The sequence below is a fragment of the Amblyomma maculatum genome, chromosome 3 (genome assembly GCF_055883805.1).
Source record: "Amblyomma maculatum isolate TAMU_Amacu chromosome 3, ASM5588380v1, whole genome shotgun sequence".
In the NCBI taxonomy this organism is placed as follows: domain Eukaryota; kingdom Metazoa; phylum Arthropoda; class Arachnida; order Ixodida; family Ixodidae; genus Amblyomma; species Amblyomma maculatum.
Genome location: NC_139346.1, coordinates 187,759,810 through 187,779,986, shown reverse-complemented (window position 1 = coordinate 187,779,986; position 20,177 = coordinate 187,759,810). Strand labels below are relative to the sequence as shown.

The window sequence follows — 20,177 nt, the reverse complement described above, 5'->3', positions numbered from 1 at the left end:
TAATAATAATAATAATAATAATAATAATAATAATAATAATAATAATAATAATAATAATAATAATAATAATAATAATAATAACATTAATAATAATAATAATAATAATAATAATAATAATAATAATAATAATAATAATAATAATAATAATAATAATAATTGGTTCACAGGAAGGGAAAGGCGCAGTATCTGTCACACTGACTCTGTGGACACCTGAACCGCGCCGTAAGGAAAGGGATGAAGGTGGGAGTGAAAGTATCCCTGGTCATCCATTTCAACGAACGTCATAAGGTTTAGCATAACCTTCACCGTAACAGCATACGGTATGCTAAAACTCATATTTGCTTTCCTTTTTTAATGCCGATGCCACACGCTGAACAGACTCGTGTCCTGTTTCCAGTTCACTGCGACAAACCAGATATTTCTAACGTGTCTGATCCAGCTCCCTCGCTGGAAACACCCCTGGCGTTGCTATAGTTTCAAAAGGCCGAGTCCGCTCAGCGTTCTTCGCTCGAGTAGCCCTGGCCGCGACGATGCAGCCTGGCGACGGCTCCTTACTGGGGCACGTGACTTCGGCAGCGCTGCACGGTACTGCCCGATGAGGGGCTTCTGTGGTCCGGGCGCCTTATTACGCGGCGCCAAGGCGCTAATCGTGTGCCACGGCGTGCGCGGTCAAGCAGTCTTCCCGGAGGCGCTAGGAGCATGTCAGCCGCAGGCCACGCGGCGAGGACGAGCCGATACTCGGACGCGCTCAAGCCAGAGTGGCCGTGCGAGGCGAGAACTCGGGGTCTAGCGCGCACGAGCCACAAATTTTGCTTCTGTGAAGAATGTCGTGGACTCTAAAACGTTGGCGGTCGACGCGCAGTCCGGTGGTCGACCCATGCCCCGAGGCCCAAGTTCGAGTGCTTTTTTTTCCCCCTCTAGGTTCTTTCGTTTGAGTCTCTTAATTTCTCTCTGCCTTCTAAGCGCGGCTCGCAAATTTAATTGCTAGCTGAGTAACGCCGCCGCGTCCAGTGTGTATATGCAGACCGAGCACATGAGTTGCGGGTTATCTTTTACGCAGGCCGCCCCCCCCCCCCCTCTTCACACACACACGCACGCACGCACGCACACGCACACGCACGCGCGCGCGCACACACACACACACACACACACACACACACACACACACACACACACACACACACACACACACACACACACACACACACACACACACACACACACACACACACACACACACACACACACACACACACACACACACACACACACACACACACACGCACACACACACGCACACACACACACGCACGCACGCACGCACGCACGCACGCACGCACGCGCGCACGCACGCGCGCGCGAGGATTAAACGCGCCAGATTTCTGCCGTGCGGAAAAATCTTTTCGACAGAGCCACGGACCTGACTGCGGACAGATGCGACAGGAAATAAAAAATAATAAATAAAGAGCACAGGCCGCAATGACGTATACGCTATAGCTTTTAACAGATAGGAAGGGAGCCAACGGCCATTGACACAAAGGAAAGCATAGAGGACTTTTTTTATTATTATTATTAACAACGTGAAGAATCAATAAACGTGGAAGTGTTTTACGAGAAAGTAGAAGAAAAAACAATCGCATGCCGTCGGGGAGATCCGAACCTACGACTTCCGAATTTCGTGCACGGTGCTCTATCCCTGAGCTACATCGACGGCTGTTTATCTTCCACGTTCTTAGGAATGCACTTTTCTCTTGAGAGGGGGAAATGTTTGCTCATTCTCGGAAGCACGTTTATACGGGACGTGTCATTAATAGTGCTTGAAATTAACTTTTAAACTCGTTTTTAGAGGAAGGCCTGTGAAATTATTCGAACTCTTTAAACTCATCGCCAGTCGGGATAAATTCACTGCAAGACAGGGGGAGTCAAAAAATCTCTCAACGCGTTTGTCTGGCACCAGACAAGGCTATATTAGTTATCGCAGCTGACTTCCTAACGCCATTGCTGCATATGATTCCGTGATACCCTTCGCTACTTCTTTCTTCGTACATTTCACATTTTCTAAAAGCCACCAGTTATATCTTGCACGCATTCATCTTTTGCCCTCCCGCTAACGACTGCTGAAATATACAGAATTCTCTTTTGCTTTTTGATGCGCGCCTCCTTTTCCTTCTCCCTCTTTAACGTCAAAAATATAATTCAGTGCTGATCCCAGGTCGCGGTATTGAATCCAGGCAGCAGCGGCCGCGTTTAGATAAGGGCTGAACATAAAAAACTCGTGTGCTGCGCACGTTATGGTCTAACTCCACTAAATCGTATACACCTCAAAGCCCATACGTTGCTTTGGGACCCGACACGGCTATACCATTTTCTTACACATCGCTCGATGAGGCCTTAGAGTTCCTTAACAGTAAGCAACTATACGGCTGAGGCGTGTTTATACTACCATTCCGAAGCTATCGCTCAAACATCGCTTAAACACCCTGATATATAAGCAGCTGGACCACGCCATACTCGCGGGCGAAGTAAAGGCACGTGTATGCTTATAAACTCAGCTGCTCGTGTTGGACCAATGGCTCGAGGCTCTCCGTAGTCCTTGGAATTCCGTTCACATTCTCCCCATCCATAGCGGTGCAGTCAGTGCCTGCGCCTCAGAATCTGTTCCGCCCTGTCGAACACCTGCCGCCAAGGGAGCCTGCCGTGCGCGCTGCGCGGATCGGGACCGTGGCGGTTTCCTGCGACCTGGCGCCACCCTCCCCGGGGCGGAACATTGATCGCGGCTTTGATCCGTAACACCCAGTCTCGAGCGGGATACGGGAGAAACAAGTAAAAGGGTAGCGTGATTTATTTCTGGCTTTTATTGGTACCTCGTTATTGCCTCCTGGCGGAGACTTGGGCCTCTCACATTCCGGGCCTTTCACGTCGTTTACTTACAGGGCGCTTTTCGCCGAAGCGTTTCGCTCGGGGTGGCTGAAAAACGCCAGTTCTTGATGCTCCTGTCAGGCTTTTGCCGAAACCGTATACGGCCTATGGGCCTTGTAGCTCTGTGCGTGTCGAATCGATCCGGGGGCCGCAGACTCGATCCAACAAGTTTTCTGTTGTCGGCCTAATTGGATCGGAACGAAATTCACGTATACCACACACTGCGTTCTTTCTCTTTAACGAATGTTGAAGTCGTTTTAGATGTTATGCTCCTGCTTTTTATAGGAAACCGGCGGATACTTCTATTTCATTACATCGATGATTCTAGAGCGTTCGAAAAAAAAAAAAAAACGCGGCTTCTTGCTTGTTAATTTCTGTGCAGCTGGAGAACAGCAGTGACAACTTTGAAAGAATGTCCCCCCCCCCCCCCCAAAAAAAAAAAAAAAAAAAAGTTGCCCGATCAGAATAGTGCGTTGAGTTACGAGGTATCGAAACATATGGCGCATCTGGACAGAATGTGTATTATTCATCGATTTCCCACTACTGTAAACACTTTCCGGATCTCTCTATATTATGATGCTGATCAGTTACCAAACAAAAGAGTTAAAAAAAGTGAGAAATAAAAGAGAGAGTTCTCGAAAACCTGTAACACAAAGAAAATAAGAATAAGAGAAATACTAGCTTAAACACTAACATTGTTTAGGAAAACGCTACAAAAAAAAAAAACAAAAAAAAAACGACAACTGCGCTGCCGGCTGCATAATTTAGTCCTGCACAGTTCCTTATGTGTCTTGCATATTTCACCGCATATATAGTTTAATTTACTGAGGAATAAGCCTCTCGTTTTATTTTCTCTCTATCTTGTTGGAAGTGCATTAGTGTGGATCGGGTCTCACTTCCTTCTTGTATCTTCCTGCGCTCTTTCTCTCCCCACTTTTTTCTAGGGCAGGCAGGTTGGTGGCTATTGCCGGCCTGTCCACGTTCTCTTTTCCGTTTCCCCGTGTCTGTGTGGTCATGCTTTTAAGCCATGCAATAGAAAAAGGAAAGTTTTCTCTCGTGGTGTTGCTATCAAATGTCAAAACCTGCATTTTTTTGTAACGGCCAAATTGATGAGCACTGCGCAGTCCTGAATTGAGCATACAACGCTGCATTTTAGCGTGAAGTCAAGTAAAATAGCTGCGTATCTTCTACCCAGTTGCGTCTGCTTTTACTGTCGTGCTGAAACTGAGCTCAGTTCGCTTAGCTGATAGAAAACTTTTATTTTTATTTTTTCCCTGTCACATTATGTGAGGATGTTCGCCTGGACATTTTTCTACACTCAAGTGCTTTTGCAGGATAAGGAATCAAGCATCCGATCGGCCGGGATGCTAAGTCAATCGCGGGCGGGCCTCAAACAAACTCATACTGTGTGGAATGTACAATATTGTATTATACTCCTTTACCTTTTAACCGAAACGGTCCTTTCTCCCTGTCGCTCACCTCTTTAATTTCTCCTACCTGTCTCCTTACTATCGCTTTATTTCCGCCGCCCCAGTTCAGGTGCTTCAGCTTATTTCGATGGCAGATACCGCGGCAGGCAAAAATCTTTTCCTTCCTTTATTATTTTTATTTTATTCTATTATAATAAAGAACCACCTAGTACTATCCGATTGGGCGCGGCCCGCACCATTAGTCTCCGATTTCATAATTTATCTTGGAAAAAAAAAATAGCGACTGAAATATTGAAGTAATCGAAATATTAAAAAAAAAAAAAGAATCTTTTGAAGCTTGCCTTGTGTTTCGGGAACCGTCGTCATCGACATCATCGCTGTTTGGGCTTTCAGGCGTTTCGACAAGCAAAACTGGGGCTTGTCAAGTGCATGTTCATTCAACACTAGTCTTTGGCGGCGGGATAGGAGATTGTTTACTGGAAAGAAAATCAGCAAGGCTATACGGAAAGAACTGCGCTCACACTTCTGGGACGCTTCATTTTTCTCCTAGCTGTGTGCGGGTGTGTGTGTGCGCGCGCGCGTGCGTTACGGAGGGAGGGGAGGGGCTCGGAGAGTACGCACACGCCATGGGCGAGCGGGAGGGGGTCCCGAGAAAGCGCGCTCGCGTCGCCGTCGGACCGGAGCCACGTAGTGTTCGCGGTCGCCGGAGCGTGTCCAAGTGTGACAGCAACGGGCGCAGGAGGAAAGTTTCCCCGCCGACGATAAGCCGCCGCCGCCGCGCTCGCTGAGGACGCAGAACGCGCTGAAGCGAAAGGGATCGCGCGCACGCAACGACGCTGCCTTCGAACTCCATCGCCTCCTCGACGTCTGCGGGCGGCGTGTTTACAAACCGTGCAGGAGGCATAGCGAGCAATGTCGGCTGCCCAGGCAACATGCCGGCTCGCATTCAGGCCCTGGATTGAAATCATTTATAAATATTCTGTAACGATCGCTTAGCATGGCGAGATGTAATGTCATGCCCAAGTTTAGGTTCTAGATATTTTTTTTTTTTTTGTAGTTACTATGATTTTGGGCTGTTGCTTGTATCTTGTATCCCCGAAAAGAAAAAAAGGATTCCATCAAGTACTTGCTTATAGCGAATCATTATTTCTCTGTCGTGAAGTTAAAAAATAATTACTTTCATTATTTCATTTCCTGTGGCGACAGTAATCATCGCTTATATTTTTTAATGCAAGGTTTATCTTTTGTTGGCGCACGTGTTATTCAGAATCAGCTCTTGAGGTGACTGAGTAATTCAACGTAGCTTCATCAGTGAGTAATCGGTGCAGTGGGTGCACGCACTGCGTTTAGTAAACAGGCGCGAGGAGTTCGCAGCAGAAGACGTCGAACAGGGCCGCAAGCGAAAGAGGCAGGCAGTGACGACTACACATCGAAGACAACGATGAACGTTGGGGCGTCCTCGTCGGCGCCGAGGGGCGGTGGTGGTTTCTCTTTTGTCTGCTCGACCAGAGCCCTAACTCGGGCGTCGTCGTGCCCCGCGCCCCAGTGGGTCTTCGCTTATAGCTGACGCGAAAACAGGGACGGATAAGAACGGCTTTCTCTTCTCGGACGCTTGTTTCGGAAGCCACGCAGCGCTTTTTTTCTCTTTGTTTTCCGTACATCGCGTTATTTGTCGTCTCTGTCGCTTAACCCAACTTACTGCGCAGCCCCACTCGTCTTCCTTTCCAAACACAACGCGCACACAGTTTGTTTCTTCGTTTGTTTTCCACGCACTTTGTCCATGTGCAGGCGTTTTGTTTCAGTGTTTATTCTCCCAATGGGTCCCCGCCGCGACGGTAAAGCGTTGTTGTCTCGGTCAAGTCATGCATCACTTTTCGTAATTGCGGTCATCGATCACGAGTGCTTCGGAGCGGCTCCGCGGGAGTGCCTCCTAAACACGTTTTCAGCATTCGGAGAGCAACGGGGTAAAGGAGCGAAACAGTGCTTTTCTTCGGATGTTGACGAGGACAGTGGGTCGGTCTGAAGAGTGAGCAGGGCTGCCTCCGAGCGTAGCACCGAGAGCTGACAGCGACGCCAGCGTTCGCAACAGTGCACTTCAAGTTACACACATTGACGCGACCCTGAGGCACAAAGGATTGGCGACCGCTTTTCGCGAACGGCTCACACGGTCTGTTTCCAACGGTGCAAGCAACGATTGAAGAGGGCGGGCATGAATAACACGCGATAGTATCTGCAGTGTATGATAAAATACTCGCTGTCGTAGAAAATGTGTGGTGTTTTAGGTTGATGAAAAGTGGGCTTGCTTGATTCGTGACAAAAGGTGAAAACAACACTTTAATAAGACGAAGCAAAAGAGGGAACGCAATATGGCGCTTCTCCCGAGTCCTGTCAAAGAGCTGCCTTCACTTCTGAGCACTCGCCAACTAAATGCAGTTTTCATCTTGTTAAATGATATCTGCAGTGCTTCCATAAAAATCTACCTGGCATAGTAGTCCTAGAATCTTCGTCCGCGACATTTAATTACAGGCTGAGTATTCCAGCCTATATTTTCGCCAAAAGCGCCGTATGTTTCTTTTTCTTTTTTCTTCCTTCAACATCGCGCGCAAGTATGGGTTCACGTGCACAACATCAAACAAAATTGTGCAAAGCTGCTTCGCTATTCGGCGCGCTGGTTGACTTAAGATGCGAGCAGTCGGGCTGCTTATACCTTCCGCCAACAGTTCACGAATCCGCTTTTACGTGTTAACAGTTTACAGCTGCGGTCGGAAACGATATATCCACGCAACACAGGTCGGAACACACGCACGCGCACACAGAACGCGCACTGCCCCACATGTATTCGGACTCTGAAAAAAAAAAAAAAAAAAAAAAGAACTTTAGAAAATATACAGAAGCTCCAAGAGTGCGGCAGGGTATCGATTGGACTGAAGAGGGGCAGCTCGGAAAAGTGGCATCAGCGCGGCGCCCGAAGAAGGGGAAACCACAGGCGCCAGCACATTTTGTCAGCGCGTGTCTCGGGCACTCTGTGGGGTTGAAGGAGAGTGGAGATGCCTCGCGAGCCGTGATTCACTTTCCAAGAAACACATCTTGTGCTTCGCCGCATCTTCTCCGGCCGCCTTCTCCTTGGGCTGCTTTTATCTTTCCCCTTCCATATATGCCTCGCGCTGGCGGCGGGGCCTATTGTTGCGCGATAATGTATTCATCGCGCTCCCGCCGCGCTGCGCTCTTCTTGTTCGCGATCGCCGACTGTCCGCCCATGCGGCTGCATCGCGTATGCATCACGTTTTCGCTCTGGCGGCGCTATTCACGCGAGCCAAAATTCGCTTAAGTGGATGCGAAGCGTGTGGCTGTCATGTGTGTATCGGAAGCGCGCAATGGCGAAGAATACGACGTGCGGCGTTTTGATGCGGATCTTCGTGGCTACTGTGGCGGATGCAGTGGGCGCAGTGATGTTGGCGCCCAGAATCTCTCTTCAACACCGTGTTCAAGCGGTTGCCGTAAAAAAAGAAGTTGCGGTGGCCAGTGCCGTCGTGAATGACTGCCCTTTCGCCGGATGAGTAAACATTAGAGAGGTGCTCCGCCGGGGTGGCGCAGTGGTTACGGCGCTCGACTACTGCGCCCAAGGAAGCGGGATCGAATCCCGGCCTCGGCGGCTACGTTTCGATGGAGGCAAAACGGAGTGGCGTCCGTGTGCTGTGCGATGTCAGTGCACATTAAAGAACCCCAGGTGGTCGAAATTTCTTCAATGGAGGCGAAACGGAATGGCGTCCGTGTGCTGTGCGATGTCTGTGCACGTTAAATAACCCCAGGTGGTCGAAATTCCTTCAATGGAGGCGAAACGGAGTGGCGTCCGTGTGCTGTGCGATGTCTGTGCACGTTAAAGAACCCCAGGTGGTCGAAATTTCTTCAATGGAGGCGAAACGGAGTGGCGTCCGTGTGCTGTGCGATGTCTGTGCACGTTAAAGAACCCCAGGTGGTCGAAATTTCTTCAATGGAGGCGAAACGGAGTGGCGTCCGTGTGCTGTGCGATGTCTGTGCACGTTAAAGAACCCCAGGTGGTCGAAATTTCCGGAGTCCTCCACTACGGCGTCTCTCATAGCCTGAGTCACTTTGTGACGTACGTTAAACCCCACAAACCAACATTAGAGAGGTCTGGCATGATGCGATCCGCGTTCCGCTACCGTCATCCGCTTACGCGGGGACCTATAACTGCGCATGCGTTTGGGAGGCCTGCGCCCCTCGGGGCGGACTCCGCATGCACACAGCGCTGCGCTAAATCTCTCCATTTTTGTTTTATGAACTCTTTTCATTTGTGATACCCGTGCAAAACGTTTACCGGTTTACTTCCCTCTGTATTGTTATCTGGACAGGTGATAAGTACTCTACGCCGATTCGTCTCTCTCTTGCAACGTTACGATATGTCTCTGTCGCACAGGGAAACACTTCCCAACGAAGAAAAGGAAGGGGAAGATATCGTCAGAGACGTCAATTAAGCAATCGATCGGTCGATTAATCAGTGAATAGGCATAATTTCCAATCGTCTTTTCTGGGACCAAGCCCTCCCCTCGAGTTATGATTTATGAGGCATGCCTTATAGAATGGTTGTGATCCTTAATTTCTCAGAATAGTTTTCAGCTAGCCTTTTACCTCAAACCATGTGCAACCACTTGCACTCATCCTTAGCCATTTTGACCAGCGTAGCTGCTTCATTCGCATCTGCTGTAATTGCCTGTTGCATAATTATGTCTATTAGTTGTATTTTTTTTTTTAATGGCTACCGTAACGACTTCGTTCCGTATAATCACCTCCTAACTAGATCAACAGCAATGAATATCAGGTACAGGGCAAAGTAACGTTTGTCTAGTCATTACAATAAATTTGACCTAGTCGTAGTTATATGCGGGGTCTGACTGCGATACTTCACTGTCGACAAGCTGTCGACATCGCATCTAAGCACCTATTGTTTTACCCTGGCTTACCGTTAGTGCCCTGAGTTTCAAAGAGGCATTAGTCCCGGTCGACCCCTCAATGTGACACGCCTTTTCGTTGTCTGGTTTTTACGTAACGCTTCTTCGTGTCTCTTATAAAGGCAGCCCGCCGTATCCGCTTGCTGTACTTCATTGCTTCAGTTCGATGGTGTAAAAGGTCGGCTTTAGGTTCCTGAAAATCAGGAAACATAGAGTGAGCTAACCTTTATGCCATCGAAGCGAAACGGAACGGGAGAGATCAGGAAAGAAAAAAAGAAAAAAAAAAGAGAGAGTAAATGATCCGAGAGACAGACTCTTTTTCCAGGGGCACCTGAATACTAATCCGTTTACTTGTTGCATAACAGCCTCTTGCTGACTAGTCAGAGTCCAATAAAAAAAAAAAACGATAAATGGCCACGCAAGCATTGAATGCATCTAATGTAAGGCGGGGAAGAAGAGGATTGAAATTTGGTGGTGAGGGACTGAAGGCAAAAAAAGAAAAGAAGAAGAAGAAAGCTGCAGAGGGTCGGATGATGAGCAAAACCAAACTTTCTAGGTCGTGTTGACACTGTTCGTGCGTTTGCGGTCAGCGGCTAAATAGTTTTCTGCAGAATAGAGCCTCAAATGACCAGACAATTTATGGTTAGCGGTTTCACGCTCTTCATGTTGCGTAATGTAATCCTGTTTTTCCCGACCGACCAAGACTCGTGGGAAGCCTTTTTTTTTCTTTTTTTTTCTCTTCTTGTCGCGAGTTTTGCAAGAGATGAAGGGGGTGAATGAATGCGCTGAACGAGCAGACCCCCCCCCCCCCCCCGCCCCCCTTTCCACCTCGTCCCATAAGGACAACCGCTGGTGACGAGGCGTGGAGCCTCTACGCAAAGCTCGACACACAGTGGACCTTCTTTCCCTGTTCGCGGAGCCCGCCGCGACGCTGGCACCTCCGCGTCAGCTGTTCCGAATGGCCGCAGAGCCTGAGCAGACTTTATTTGACGACGACGCCGGGAGCGCATTTTTCTCGGCACGAGAGGAGAGACACAGGAGGGAAGTGAAAATAAAAGCAAACGAAGGCAAAGAAGGTGCCTTCGAGCAGACGGCCGCCCAATCGGCGCCACAGGGAGAATGGAGCGGTCGAAAGCCAAGACGACGACGGGGAAGACGACGGCGACGTGAAGGGGGGAGCCCGAAAGAGCCTCTTCGATCGGCGACCGAAGAAGCTTTCTTCGCCGCGGCGGCTTCAGTGCGGCGCGCTGGTTTTGATATTGCACGAACTCCCCCCACACTACGCAACCTTTGCGTGCGGAGCGTGCTCTTCACAAGATGCCACCCCGGCCAAACCAGTCGCAGCTCCCGTGCCCCTCCTGTGGCTCGCCTCCATGCGAAGGCAGGTAGCGGTGTGCCCAGGATTAGCGGTTGCACTGTGCAATGCGTGGGTCTTGAGCGCCTTGCTGAACGAGGCCTGTACGTGGCATAGAAAACTAGATAATTGCGGCGGCGAGTAGCATGGCGGAAATTGGGCGCAGGATTGCGCAGGATTAGGGAGCGCGCGTGAAACGTTTCGGCGATGCGTGCGATAGTGTGAGGGACTCTCACCAATCGAAAGCCGCAGGCATGAATTTGTCAAGAAATTTATCAGGCATAAATGCTCGTGCCTTGGGCACCCTTGGCCCGATTCTCAAAGGTTTGTGGTGTACATACAAGGTACACGCTCATATTGGGGCGAAAGAAATGACGTGAGCAGAAAATGTGGACAGAAAAAATGGATTTGAAGTGGCAAATCGGAGTACCCGGGTTCGAATCCGAACGTGGTGGTCAAGTTTCGATGGAGGCGAAGTGCAAATGCGTCCGTATGCTGTGCGATGTCAGTGCCCGTTAGGGAACCCCAGGTGGTCGAAATCGTCCGTGTAGACCTACACTACGGCTCCTCTTTCTCTCTTTCCAATTTCTCTCCCACCTTCCTCCCTTCCCTTACGACACGGTTTAGGGATCCACCAAGAAGTGTGGCATACTGCGCCCTTCTTTTCTTATAACCCAACTTACAATTTACAATTAAATACATTTAACGCATTGCCAAACTTAGTACAGTGACTCTCTCAATGCTTGTTTGCCAAGCGAAACCACGCCAAACAGTGCTTTCGCAAGTCACGTTAAACCCCGGCTATATTTTTCACCGCCATTTTTCCTGTTTACTCAAGTATACTTAGCCTGTAGTCTAATTGGCTGTAGACATATGAGCCGAAGTGGCGATGCCTTCCATTTGTGAACGCAAAGATCTTTGGTCTTGACTCGATCCCCTTACGGGAAAAAGGAAGCTGTATAGTTTCTTCACCGTCGATATATGTTGTGCCATGTGCTGCCTTTTTATCTGTCCCCATCCTGTGCTCTCCTCTCGTAGTTTCTTTACCTTCGATATATGTTGTGCCATGTGCTGCCTTTTTATCTGTCCCCATCCTGTGCTCTCCTCTCGTAGTTTCTTTACCTTCGATATATGTCGTGCCATGTGCTGCCTTTTTATCTGTCCCCATCCTGTGCTCTCCTCTCGTAGTTTCTTTACCTTCGATATATGTTGTGCCATGTGCTGCCTTTTTATCTGTCCCCAACCTGTGCTCTCCTCTCGTAGTTTCTTTACCTTCGATATATGCTGTGCCATGTGCTGCCTTTTTATCTGTCCCCATCTTGTGCTCTCCTCTCGTAGTTTCTTTACCTTCGATATATGTTGTGCCATGTGCTGCCTTTTTATCTGTCCCCATCCTGTGCTCTCCTCTCGTAGTTTCTTTACCTTCGATATATGTTGTGCCATGTGCTGCCTTTTTATCTGTCCCCATCTTGTGCTCTCCTCTCGTAGTTTCTTTACCTTCGATATATGTTGTGCCATGTGCTGCCTTTTTATCTGTCCCCATCCTGTGCTCTCCTCTCGTAGTTTCTTTACCTTCGATATATGTTGTGCCATGTGCTGCCTTTTTATCTGTCCCCATCTTGTGCTCTCCTCTCGTAGTTTCTTTACCTTCGATATATGTTGTGCCATGTGCTGCCTTTTTATCTGTCCCCATCTTGTGCTCTCCTCTCGTAGTTTCTTTACCTTCGATATATGTTGTGCCATGTGCTGCCTTTTTATCTGTCCCCATCCTGTGCTCTCCTCTCGTAGTTTCTTTACCTTCGATATATGTTGTGCCATGTGCTGCCTTTTTATCTGTCCCCATCTTGTGCTCTCCTCTCGTAGTTTCTTTACCTTCGATATATGTTGTGCCATGTGCTGCCTTTTTATCTGTCCCCATCTTGTGCTCTCCTCTCGTAGTTTCTTTACCTTCGATATATGTTGTGCCATGTGCTGCCTTTTTATCTGTCCCCAACCTGTGCTCTCCTCTCGTAGTTTCTTTACCTTCGATATATGCTGTGCCATGTGCTGCCTTTTTATCTGTCCCCATCTTGTGCTCTCCTCTCGTAGTTTCTTTACCTTCGATATATGTTGTGCCATGTGCTGCCTTTTTATCTGTCCCCATCCTGTGCTCTCCTCTCGTAGTTTCTTTACCTTCGATATATGTTGTGCCATGTGCTGCCTTTTTATCTGTCCCCATCTTGTGCTCTCCTCTCGTAGTTTCTTTACATTCGATATATGTTGTGCCATGTGCTGCCTTTTTATCTGTCCCCATCTTGTGCTCTCCTCTCGTAGTTTCTTTACCTTCGATATATGTTGTGCCATGTGCTGCCTTTTTATCTGTCCCCATCCTGTGCTCTCCTCTCGTAGTTTCTTTACCTTCGATATATGTTGTGCCATGTGCTGCCTTTTTATCTGTCCCCATCTTGTGCTCTCCTCTCGTAGTTTCTTTACCTTCGATATATGTTGTGCCATGTGCTGCCTTTTTATCTGTCCCCAACCTGTGCTCTCCTCTCGTAGTTTCTTTACCTTCGATATATGCTGTGCCATGTGCTGCCTTTTTATCTGTCCCCATCTTGTGCTCTCCTCTCGTAGTTTCTTTACCTTCGATATATGTTGTGCCATGTGCTGCCTTTTTATCTGTCCCCATCCTGTGCTCTCCTCTCGTAGTTTCTTTACCTTCGATATATGTTGTGCCATGTGCTGCCTTTTTATCTGTCCCCATCTTGTGCTCTCCTCTCGTAGTTTCTTTACCTTCGATATATGTTGTGCCATGTGCTGCCTTTTTATCTGTCCCCATCTTGCGCTCTCCTCTCGTAGTTTCTTTACCTTCGATATATGTTGTGCCATGTGCTGCCTTTTTATCTGTCCCCATCCTGTGCTCTCCTCTCGTAGTTTCTTTACCTTCGATATATGTTGTGCCATGTGCTGCCTTTTTATCTGTCCCCATCTTGTGCTCTCCTCTCGTAGTTTCTTTACCTTCGATATATGTTGTGCCATGTGCTGCCTTTTTATCTGTCCCCATCTTGTGCTCTCCTCTCGTAGTTTCTTTACCTTCGATATATGTTGTGCCATGTGCTGCCTTTTTATCTGTCCCCATCCTGTGCTCTCCTCTCGTAGTTTCTTTACCTTCGATATATGTTGTGCCATGTGCTGCCTTTTTATCTGTCCCCATCTTGTGCTCTCCTCTCGCAGTTTCTTTACCTTCGATATATGTTGTGCCATGTGCTGCCTTTTTATCTGTCCCCATCTTGTGCTCTCCTCTCGTAGTTTCTTTACCTTCGATATATGTTGTGCCATGTGCTGCCTTTTTATCTGTCCCCATCCTGTGCTCTCCTCTCGTAGTTTCTTTACCTTCGATATATGTTGTGCCATGTGCTGCCTTTTTATCTGTCCCCATCTTGTGCTCTCCTCTCGTAGTTTCTTTACCTTCGATATATGTTGTGCCATGTGCTGCCTTTTTATCTGTCCCCATCTTGTGCTCTCCTCTCGTAGTTTCTTTACCTTCGATATATGTTGTGCCATGTGCTGCCTTTTTATCTGTCCCCATCTTGTGCTCTCCTCTCGTAGTTTCTTTACCTTCGATATATGTTGTGCCATGTGCTGCCTTTTTATCTGTCCCCATCCTGTGCTCTCCTCTCGTAGTTTCTTTACCTTCGATATATGTTGTGCCATGTGCTGCCTTTTTATCTGTCCCCATCCTGTGCTCTCCTCTCGTAGTTTCTTTACCTTCGATATATGTTGTGCCATGTGCTGCCTTTTTATCTGTCCCCATCTTGTGCTCTCCTCTCGTAGTTTCTTTACCTTCGATATATGTTGTGCCATGTGCTGCCTTTTTATCTGTCCCCATCCTGTGCTCTCCTCTCGTAGTTTCTTTACCTTCGATATATGTTGTGCCATGTGCTGCCTTTTTATCTGTCCCCATCTTGTGCTCTCCTCTCGTAGTTTCTTTACCTTCGATATATGTTGTGCCATGTGCTGCCTTTTTATCTGTCCCCATCTTGTGCTCTCCTCTCGTAGTTTCTTTACCTTCGATATATGTTGTGCCATGTGCTGCCTTTTTATCTGTCCCCATCTTGTGCTCTCCTCTCGTAGTTTCTTTACCTTCGATATATGTTGTGCCATGTGCTGCCTTTTTATCTGTCCCCATCCTGTGCTCTCCTCTCGTAGTTTCTTTACCTTCGATATATGTTGTGCCATGTGCTGCCTTTTTATCTGTCCCCATCTTGTGCTCTCCTCTCGTAGTTTCTTTACCTTCGATATATGTTGTGCCATGTGCTGCCTTTTTATCTGTCCCCATCCTGTGCTCTCCTCTCGTAGTTTCTTTACCTTCGATATATGTTGTGCCATGTGCTGCCTTTTTATCTGTCCCCATCTTGTGCTCTCCTCTCGTAGTTTCTTTACCTTCGATATATGTTGTGCCATGTGCTGCCTTTTTATCTGTCCCCAACCTGTGCTCTCCTCTCGTAGTTTCTTTACCTTCGATATATGCTGTGCCATGTGCTGCCTTTTTATCTGTCCCCATCTTGTGCTCTCCTCTCGTAGTTTCTTTACCTTCGATATATGTTGTGCCATGTGCTGCCTTTTTATCTGCCCCATCCTGTGCTCTCCTCTCGTAGTTTCTTTACCTTCGATATATGTTGTGCCATGTGCTGCCTTTTTATCTGTCCCCATCTTGTGCTCTCCTCTCGTAGTTTCTTTACCTTCGATATATGTTGTGCCATGTGCTGCCTTTTTATCTGTCCCCATCTTGTGCTCTCCTCTCGTAGTTTCTTTACCTTCGATATATGTTGTGCCATGTGCTGCCTTTTTATCTGTCCCCATCCTGTGCTCTCCTCTCGTAGTTTCTTTACCTTCGATATATGTTGTGCCATGTGCTGCCTTTTTATCTGTCCCCATCTTGTGCTCTCCTCTCGTAGTTTCTTTACCTTCGATATATGTTGTGCCATGTGCTGCCTTTTTATCTGTCCCCATCCTGTGCTCTCCTCTCGTAGTTTCTTTACCTTCGATATATGTTGTGCCATGTGCTGCCTTTTTATCTGTCCCCATCTTGTGCTCTCCTCTCGTAGTTTCTTTACCTTCGATATATGTTGTGCCATGTGCTGCCTTTTTTATCTGTCCCCATCCTGTGCCCTCCTCTCGCTCATACGTATACTCATATTTGTTGCGCAGAGGTGAGCCTGTTCGCGGTGGCGGCGCACGAGTTCGGCCACTCGCTGGGCTTGTCCCACTCGTCGGTGCCCGGCTCCCTCATGTACCCCTACTACCAGGGCGTCAAGGATGACTTCCAGCTGCCATACGACGACAAAGTGGGCATACAGAGGCTCTATGGTGCGTATATACATGACTTCAGCTGCGTGGAGTGTATCACTGCGCGCGAACTGCGCTCGTCAGGGATTTGTCGACTCGGGACTGGCGGAAGCTCTTCAGGTGCAACACCCTGATGTCCAGACTTTTTTCTTCTTTATTTCAGCGGAGCCGCCCTATTTCTTGGAAAGTGCATGGTTGACGTAAACACTCGAATGCTCTGCACTTACATTTCCTCCCCTCCGTTCACTATATACTGGCAATAAAAAAAATCACACATGCACGAGCAGTACAAAGGCAAACATTTTTTAAACTCAGCAAAAAAAAAAAGAAAGAGAGAGAGAGAGAGAGAGAAAGAGTGGTTTAGCCAGCACAAGTTTCACGTGCGAAATAGTGAGAACGCTTTTGCACTCAATAGGCTTAGTTTGGGCTATAAGGCATAGCTAAGCCTAACCAAGCTTATATCGTCTTAGGAAGACGTTATTACAGCCAGTGTATGTTCAGACAGCAACGTGCTAACTGTAACATGACGTTACAGATGTTACGCTTAGCTAGGCCTATTAGGCTTAACTATGCCTAACATGAGTGAAGTTGAATGGGCCTTAGCCAGCCTTGCTAAGAACAAAGCTAGCGGAATTGATGGTATTCCAGCTGAGTTGCTTCAAAACCTCAGCCATGACGCTGTTAACACACTGCATACATTATGTCAAAAGATTTGGACAACCCTGCAGTGGCCACAGGATTGGAGGAGGTCAGTTTACATCCCCATTCCAAAGAAAGGCAGTGCCAAAGATTGTTCCAACTACCGCACGATCGCGCTTATTTCGCATGCTAGCAAGGTGATGTTAAAAATCCTGCAAGGTAGGCTGCAGCAGTATGTGGATCGGGAGCTTCCGGACGTGCAAGCTGGGTTTCGCAAGGGCAGAGGAACTAGAGACCAAATTGCCAACCTTCGCTGGATCATGGAAAAAGCAAGAGAGTTCCAGAAACCCATTTACTTCTGCTTTATTGATTATGCGAAAGCGTTTGACTGCGTAGATCACAGCAGATTGTGGCAAGCTCTCCAAGAGATGGGAGTTCCAATTCACCTCATCTGTCTCCTCAGGAACCTTTATGAAGGGCAAGAGGCCACAGTCAGAACTGGACATGGTCTTACTGATTGGTTTCCGATTGAGAAAGGGGTGAGGCAAGGCTGCATACTGTCGCCCTGCCTATTTAACCTATATGCAGAGTGCATCATGAGAAAGGCCGGTCTGGACGAGTCTTCAGCTGGAGTGAAGATTGCTGGAAAACGTATCAACAACCTTAGATATGCGGATGATACCACTTTAATGGCAGAAAGTGAAGTGGAACTCAAGAGACTTCTGATGCGCGTACAAGAAGAGAGTGAGAAGTTTGGGCTTAAACTGAACATTAAAAAGACGAAGATCATGGCGTCTTGCCCTATCAAGTCCTGGAGCATCAATGGACAAGAAGTGGAAGCTGTGACAGATTTTCTGTTCTTGGGCGCCAAGATTACCTCGGAAGGAGACTGCAGCCATGAAATTAGGAGACGCCTGCTTCTGGGAAAGAGAGCAATGGTTAGCCTTGACTGCCTGGTAAAGAGCAGAGACATTAGTCTGCCAACCAAGATCCGTATAACCCGTGCTATGGTCTTTCCAGTTGTGATGTATGGACGCGAGAGTTGGACTGTGAAAAAGGCTGACCGCCGAAGAATTGACGCGTTTGAATTGTGGTGCTGGCGAAGACTCTTAAGAGTTCCTTGGACTGCCAGAAGATCAAATCAGTCGATATTGTCGACCATAAACCCTGACTGCTCATTGGAGGGTCAAATTCTAAAGTTAAAGCTCAGCTACTTTGGTCATCTGATGAGAAGAGAGGAGTCGCTGGAGAAAGATTTGATGTTGGGAAAGGTTGAGGGTCGCCGGAGAAGGGGTAGGCAGCGAACGCGATGGTTAGATGGCATTCTCGAGGCATTGCAGATGAAGCTATGTGATGTTAAGAAGATAGTGAGAGACCGGAAAGCGTGGCGTGACATGGTCCATAGGGTCACGAAGAGTCGGACACGACTGAACGCCTGAACTGAACTGAACTGAACTGATGCCTAACATGCTTAATTAGTCAATTAAAAAACAGAAAAGCTTTTTACTCATTATTGTCGTGGAGTGATCTTTTATTGCATTTGATTGTAGATGTGTTTGGTGTCAATTCGGGCCCTCATTCAGGCTTGCCATCCAAAGATTCGTAGGCATCGCAAATCGGGTTGCTCAGAACAAGACATATATTGTCACAAGGCATTAAGAGTCCAGTAGAGACCACGCACGGGAAGGAGTGCAAGGCGTACTCTGGGCAATAAAGAATTAATAGATCCGATGAGGGGAAAAAAATAGGTGAATGAGGCGGCGGGCGGGGGTGGGGAGGACATCAGAACGTGCTTACTCTGATAGAACAACAAAATGCTAAAGAGAAGAAAAAAAACTTGCGCGCGAGAACATGTAGCACGGCGAAGCGGTTGATGAAAACAAGGTCGAAAATGTGTATCGACACATACACATGGTAAAGCAGTACCATAAAAGAAAACATTGCAAAAAGAAAAGACACTAAAAAGACAAGACACTTTAGGAGCAGACGCGCAGCACATGCGCGGCGCACCACGCTTAGGAAATCAGAGCGCAGTTAATGCATTATTATTTAACACAACGAATAGAAATTACAGGGGCGTCCTCAGGTCTGCCTAGGTGCAGTAAAGCGAAAGCATTACTCTTACTATCACTCCTAGCACTATCACTACATATCTGTTATTTCCACAAATAACGTGTACTGTCTGGGGACGGGGAATTTTCACCAATAGGTTAAATGGAGGAGCGGAGCAGATGAAACTTCAAGGTGATGCCTACGTGTACTGAGAGCGCGAAAGTGCTTTACAGTTGATGAAGGCGAATATGTTTAATGTAGAGCGCGGGAGTGTGTTGCAGTTTTACACGAGGTGTGGACGGCTGCGGCCATAGTATACCATAGTACCGCATACATAAAATATATATATCGATAAACTGTCCATAAACTGTCTATAGATTTTCTTTATACGCAGACTGCCTTATAAAGTGTCGACGTAATTTCGTGGCGTCAGCGTAACCGCGCCACGCTCATTTGGCAGCATGCGTGCAGTGGCGCAGCCTACGTGTTTCAACTTTCGTTTATCGCAGTCGAATATTTGACTGCAACTCTTTTTTTCTAGTCGAGCTCGAGTCGTTTTCGAACCCGACGTTTTGCCGAGGTCGTGTCGTAACCACGCTGGAACTCGAGTAGACTCTCACGTCCGGAACTTCGAAGGCGAAAGGAAGCAGGAGGGTGCGCGATATGCGCCGGAAAAACCCTAAAACGCGCGCACGGCGAGTGGCTTTATATGTGAGCTTATATTTCCATCTTTCTTGAAAAGCACTTTACCACATGCTTCTAGAGGCCCCTAAAAAGATTTATGGACAGCTTGAATGATCGAGCGCGCAGTACGTTGAACCATATAGTATAAAGGAGGCTACGGTTGAACGAACAGCCGATTCAGTCTTGACCAAACATGATGAGTCTAGCCGGAGTCCCTCGTCTAGCCTTTCCTAGTGTATCTGGTATCCCCTTTCCTCCTCACCCTCATTTAACATCCCTCACACATAGGAAGCAAGACGGAAGATACATTTTGCCTCTCCAACAGTCTGAAGGGCCCTGCACTTTAGCAGGGACCGTGTTACAGCGATGTGGAGCCAAGGATCGTGACGCAAATGCAGTCTTGAGTGTCCGACTTGATGCCCTCTAACGACTGCAGATGTAAATTACGTTTTTTCTTTCGAGACCTTCACGATCAGTGTGTGTGCCGGGAAACCTCGACTGTCTGCGTTTACTCAAAAAGTAATCGGTATCATATCATCGTCGCTTGATGATTATCATTGATGCACTAAGTCGCATACGGTTGAGGCAATCGCGATCATGCTTATCCTGGCCGTGAGGCACGTGGAAATTAGGGTCGAAGCAGCGAAGGGTACCTATATTGCCGCTCCGCATGGTCCTCTTAGAATTCTTGGTGAGAACCAGACATAGCAGTAATTGAATTACAGTAATGAAATTACTGTAATTTAAATACTTTTTCCGGTAATTTGTAATGTGAATTACCTTTTCGGCTTGGTAATTTAGTAA

General features: G+C 47.6%; 1 protein-coding gene across 2 annotated transcripts in view; it reads left to right on the top strand.

Annotated features, from left to right (window-relative positions):
• LOC146197192 (matrix metalloproteinase-2-like) overlaps window positions 1–20,177 on the top strand; it is a 206,076-nt gene that overhangs the window by 175,856 nt on the left and 10,043 nt on the right. For both annotated transcript variants that reach the window (XM_084598980.1, XM_084598979.1), the window contains one exon: window positions 15,861–16,019. In XM_084598980.1, the coding sequence (XP_084455106.1) occupies window positions 15,861–16,019 (159 nt within the window). The remainder of the gene's footprint in view (window positions 1–15,860; window positions 16,020–20,177) is intronic.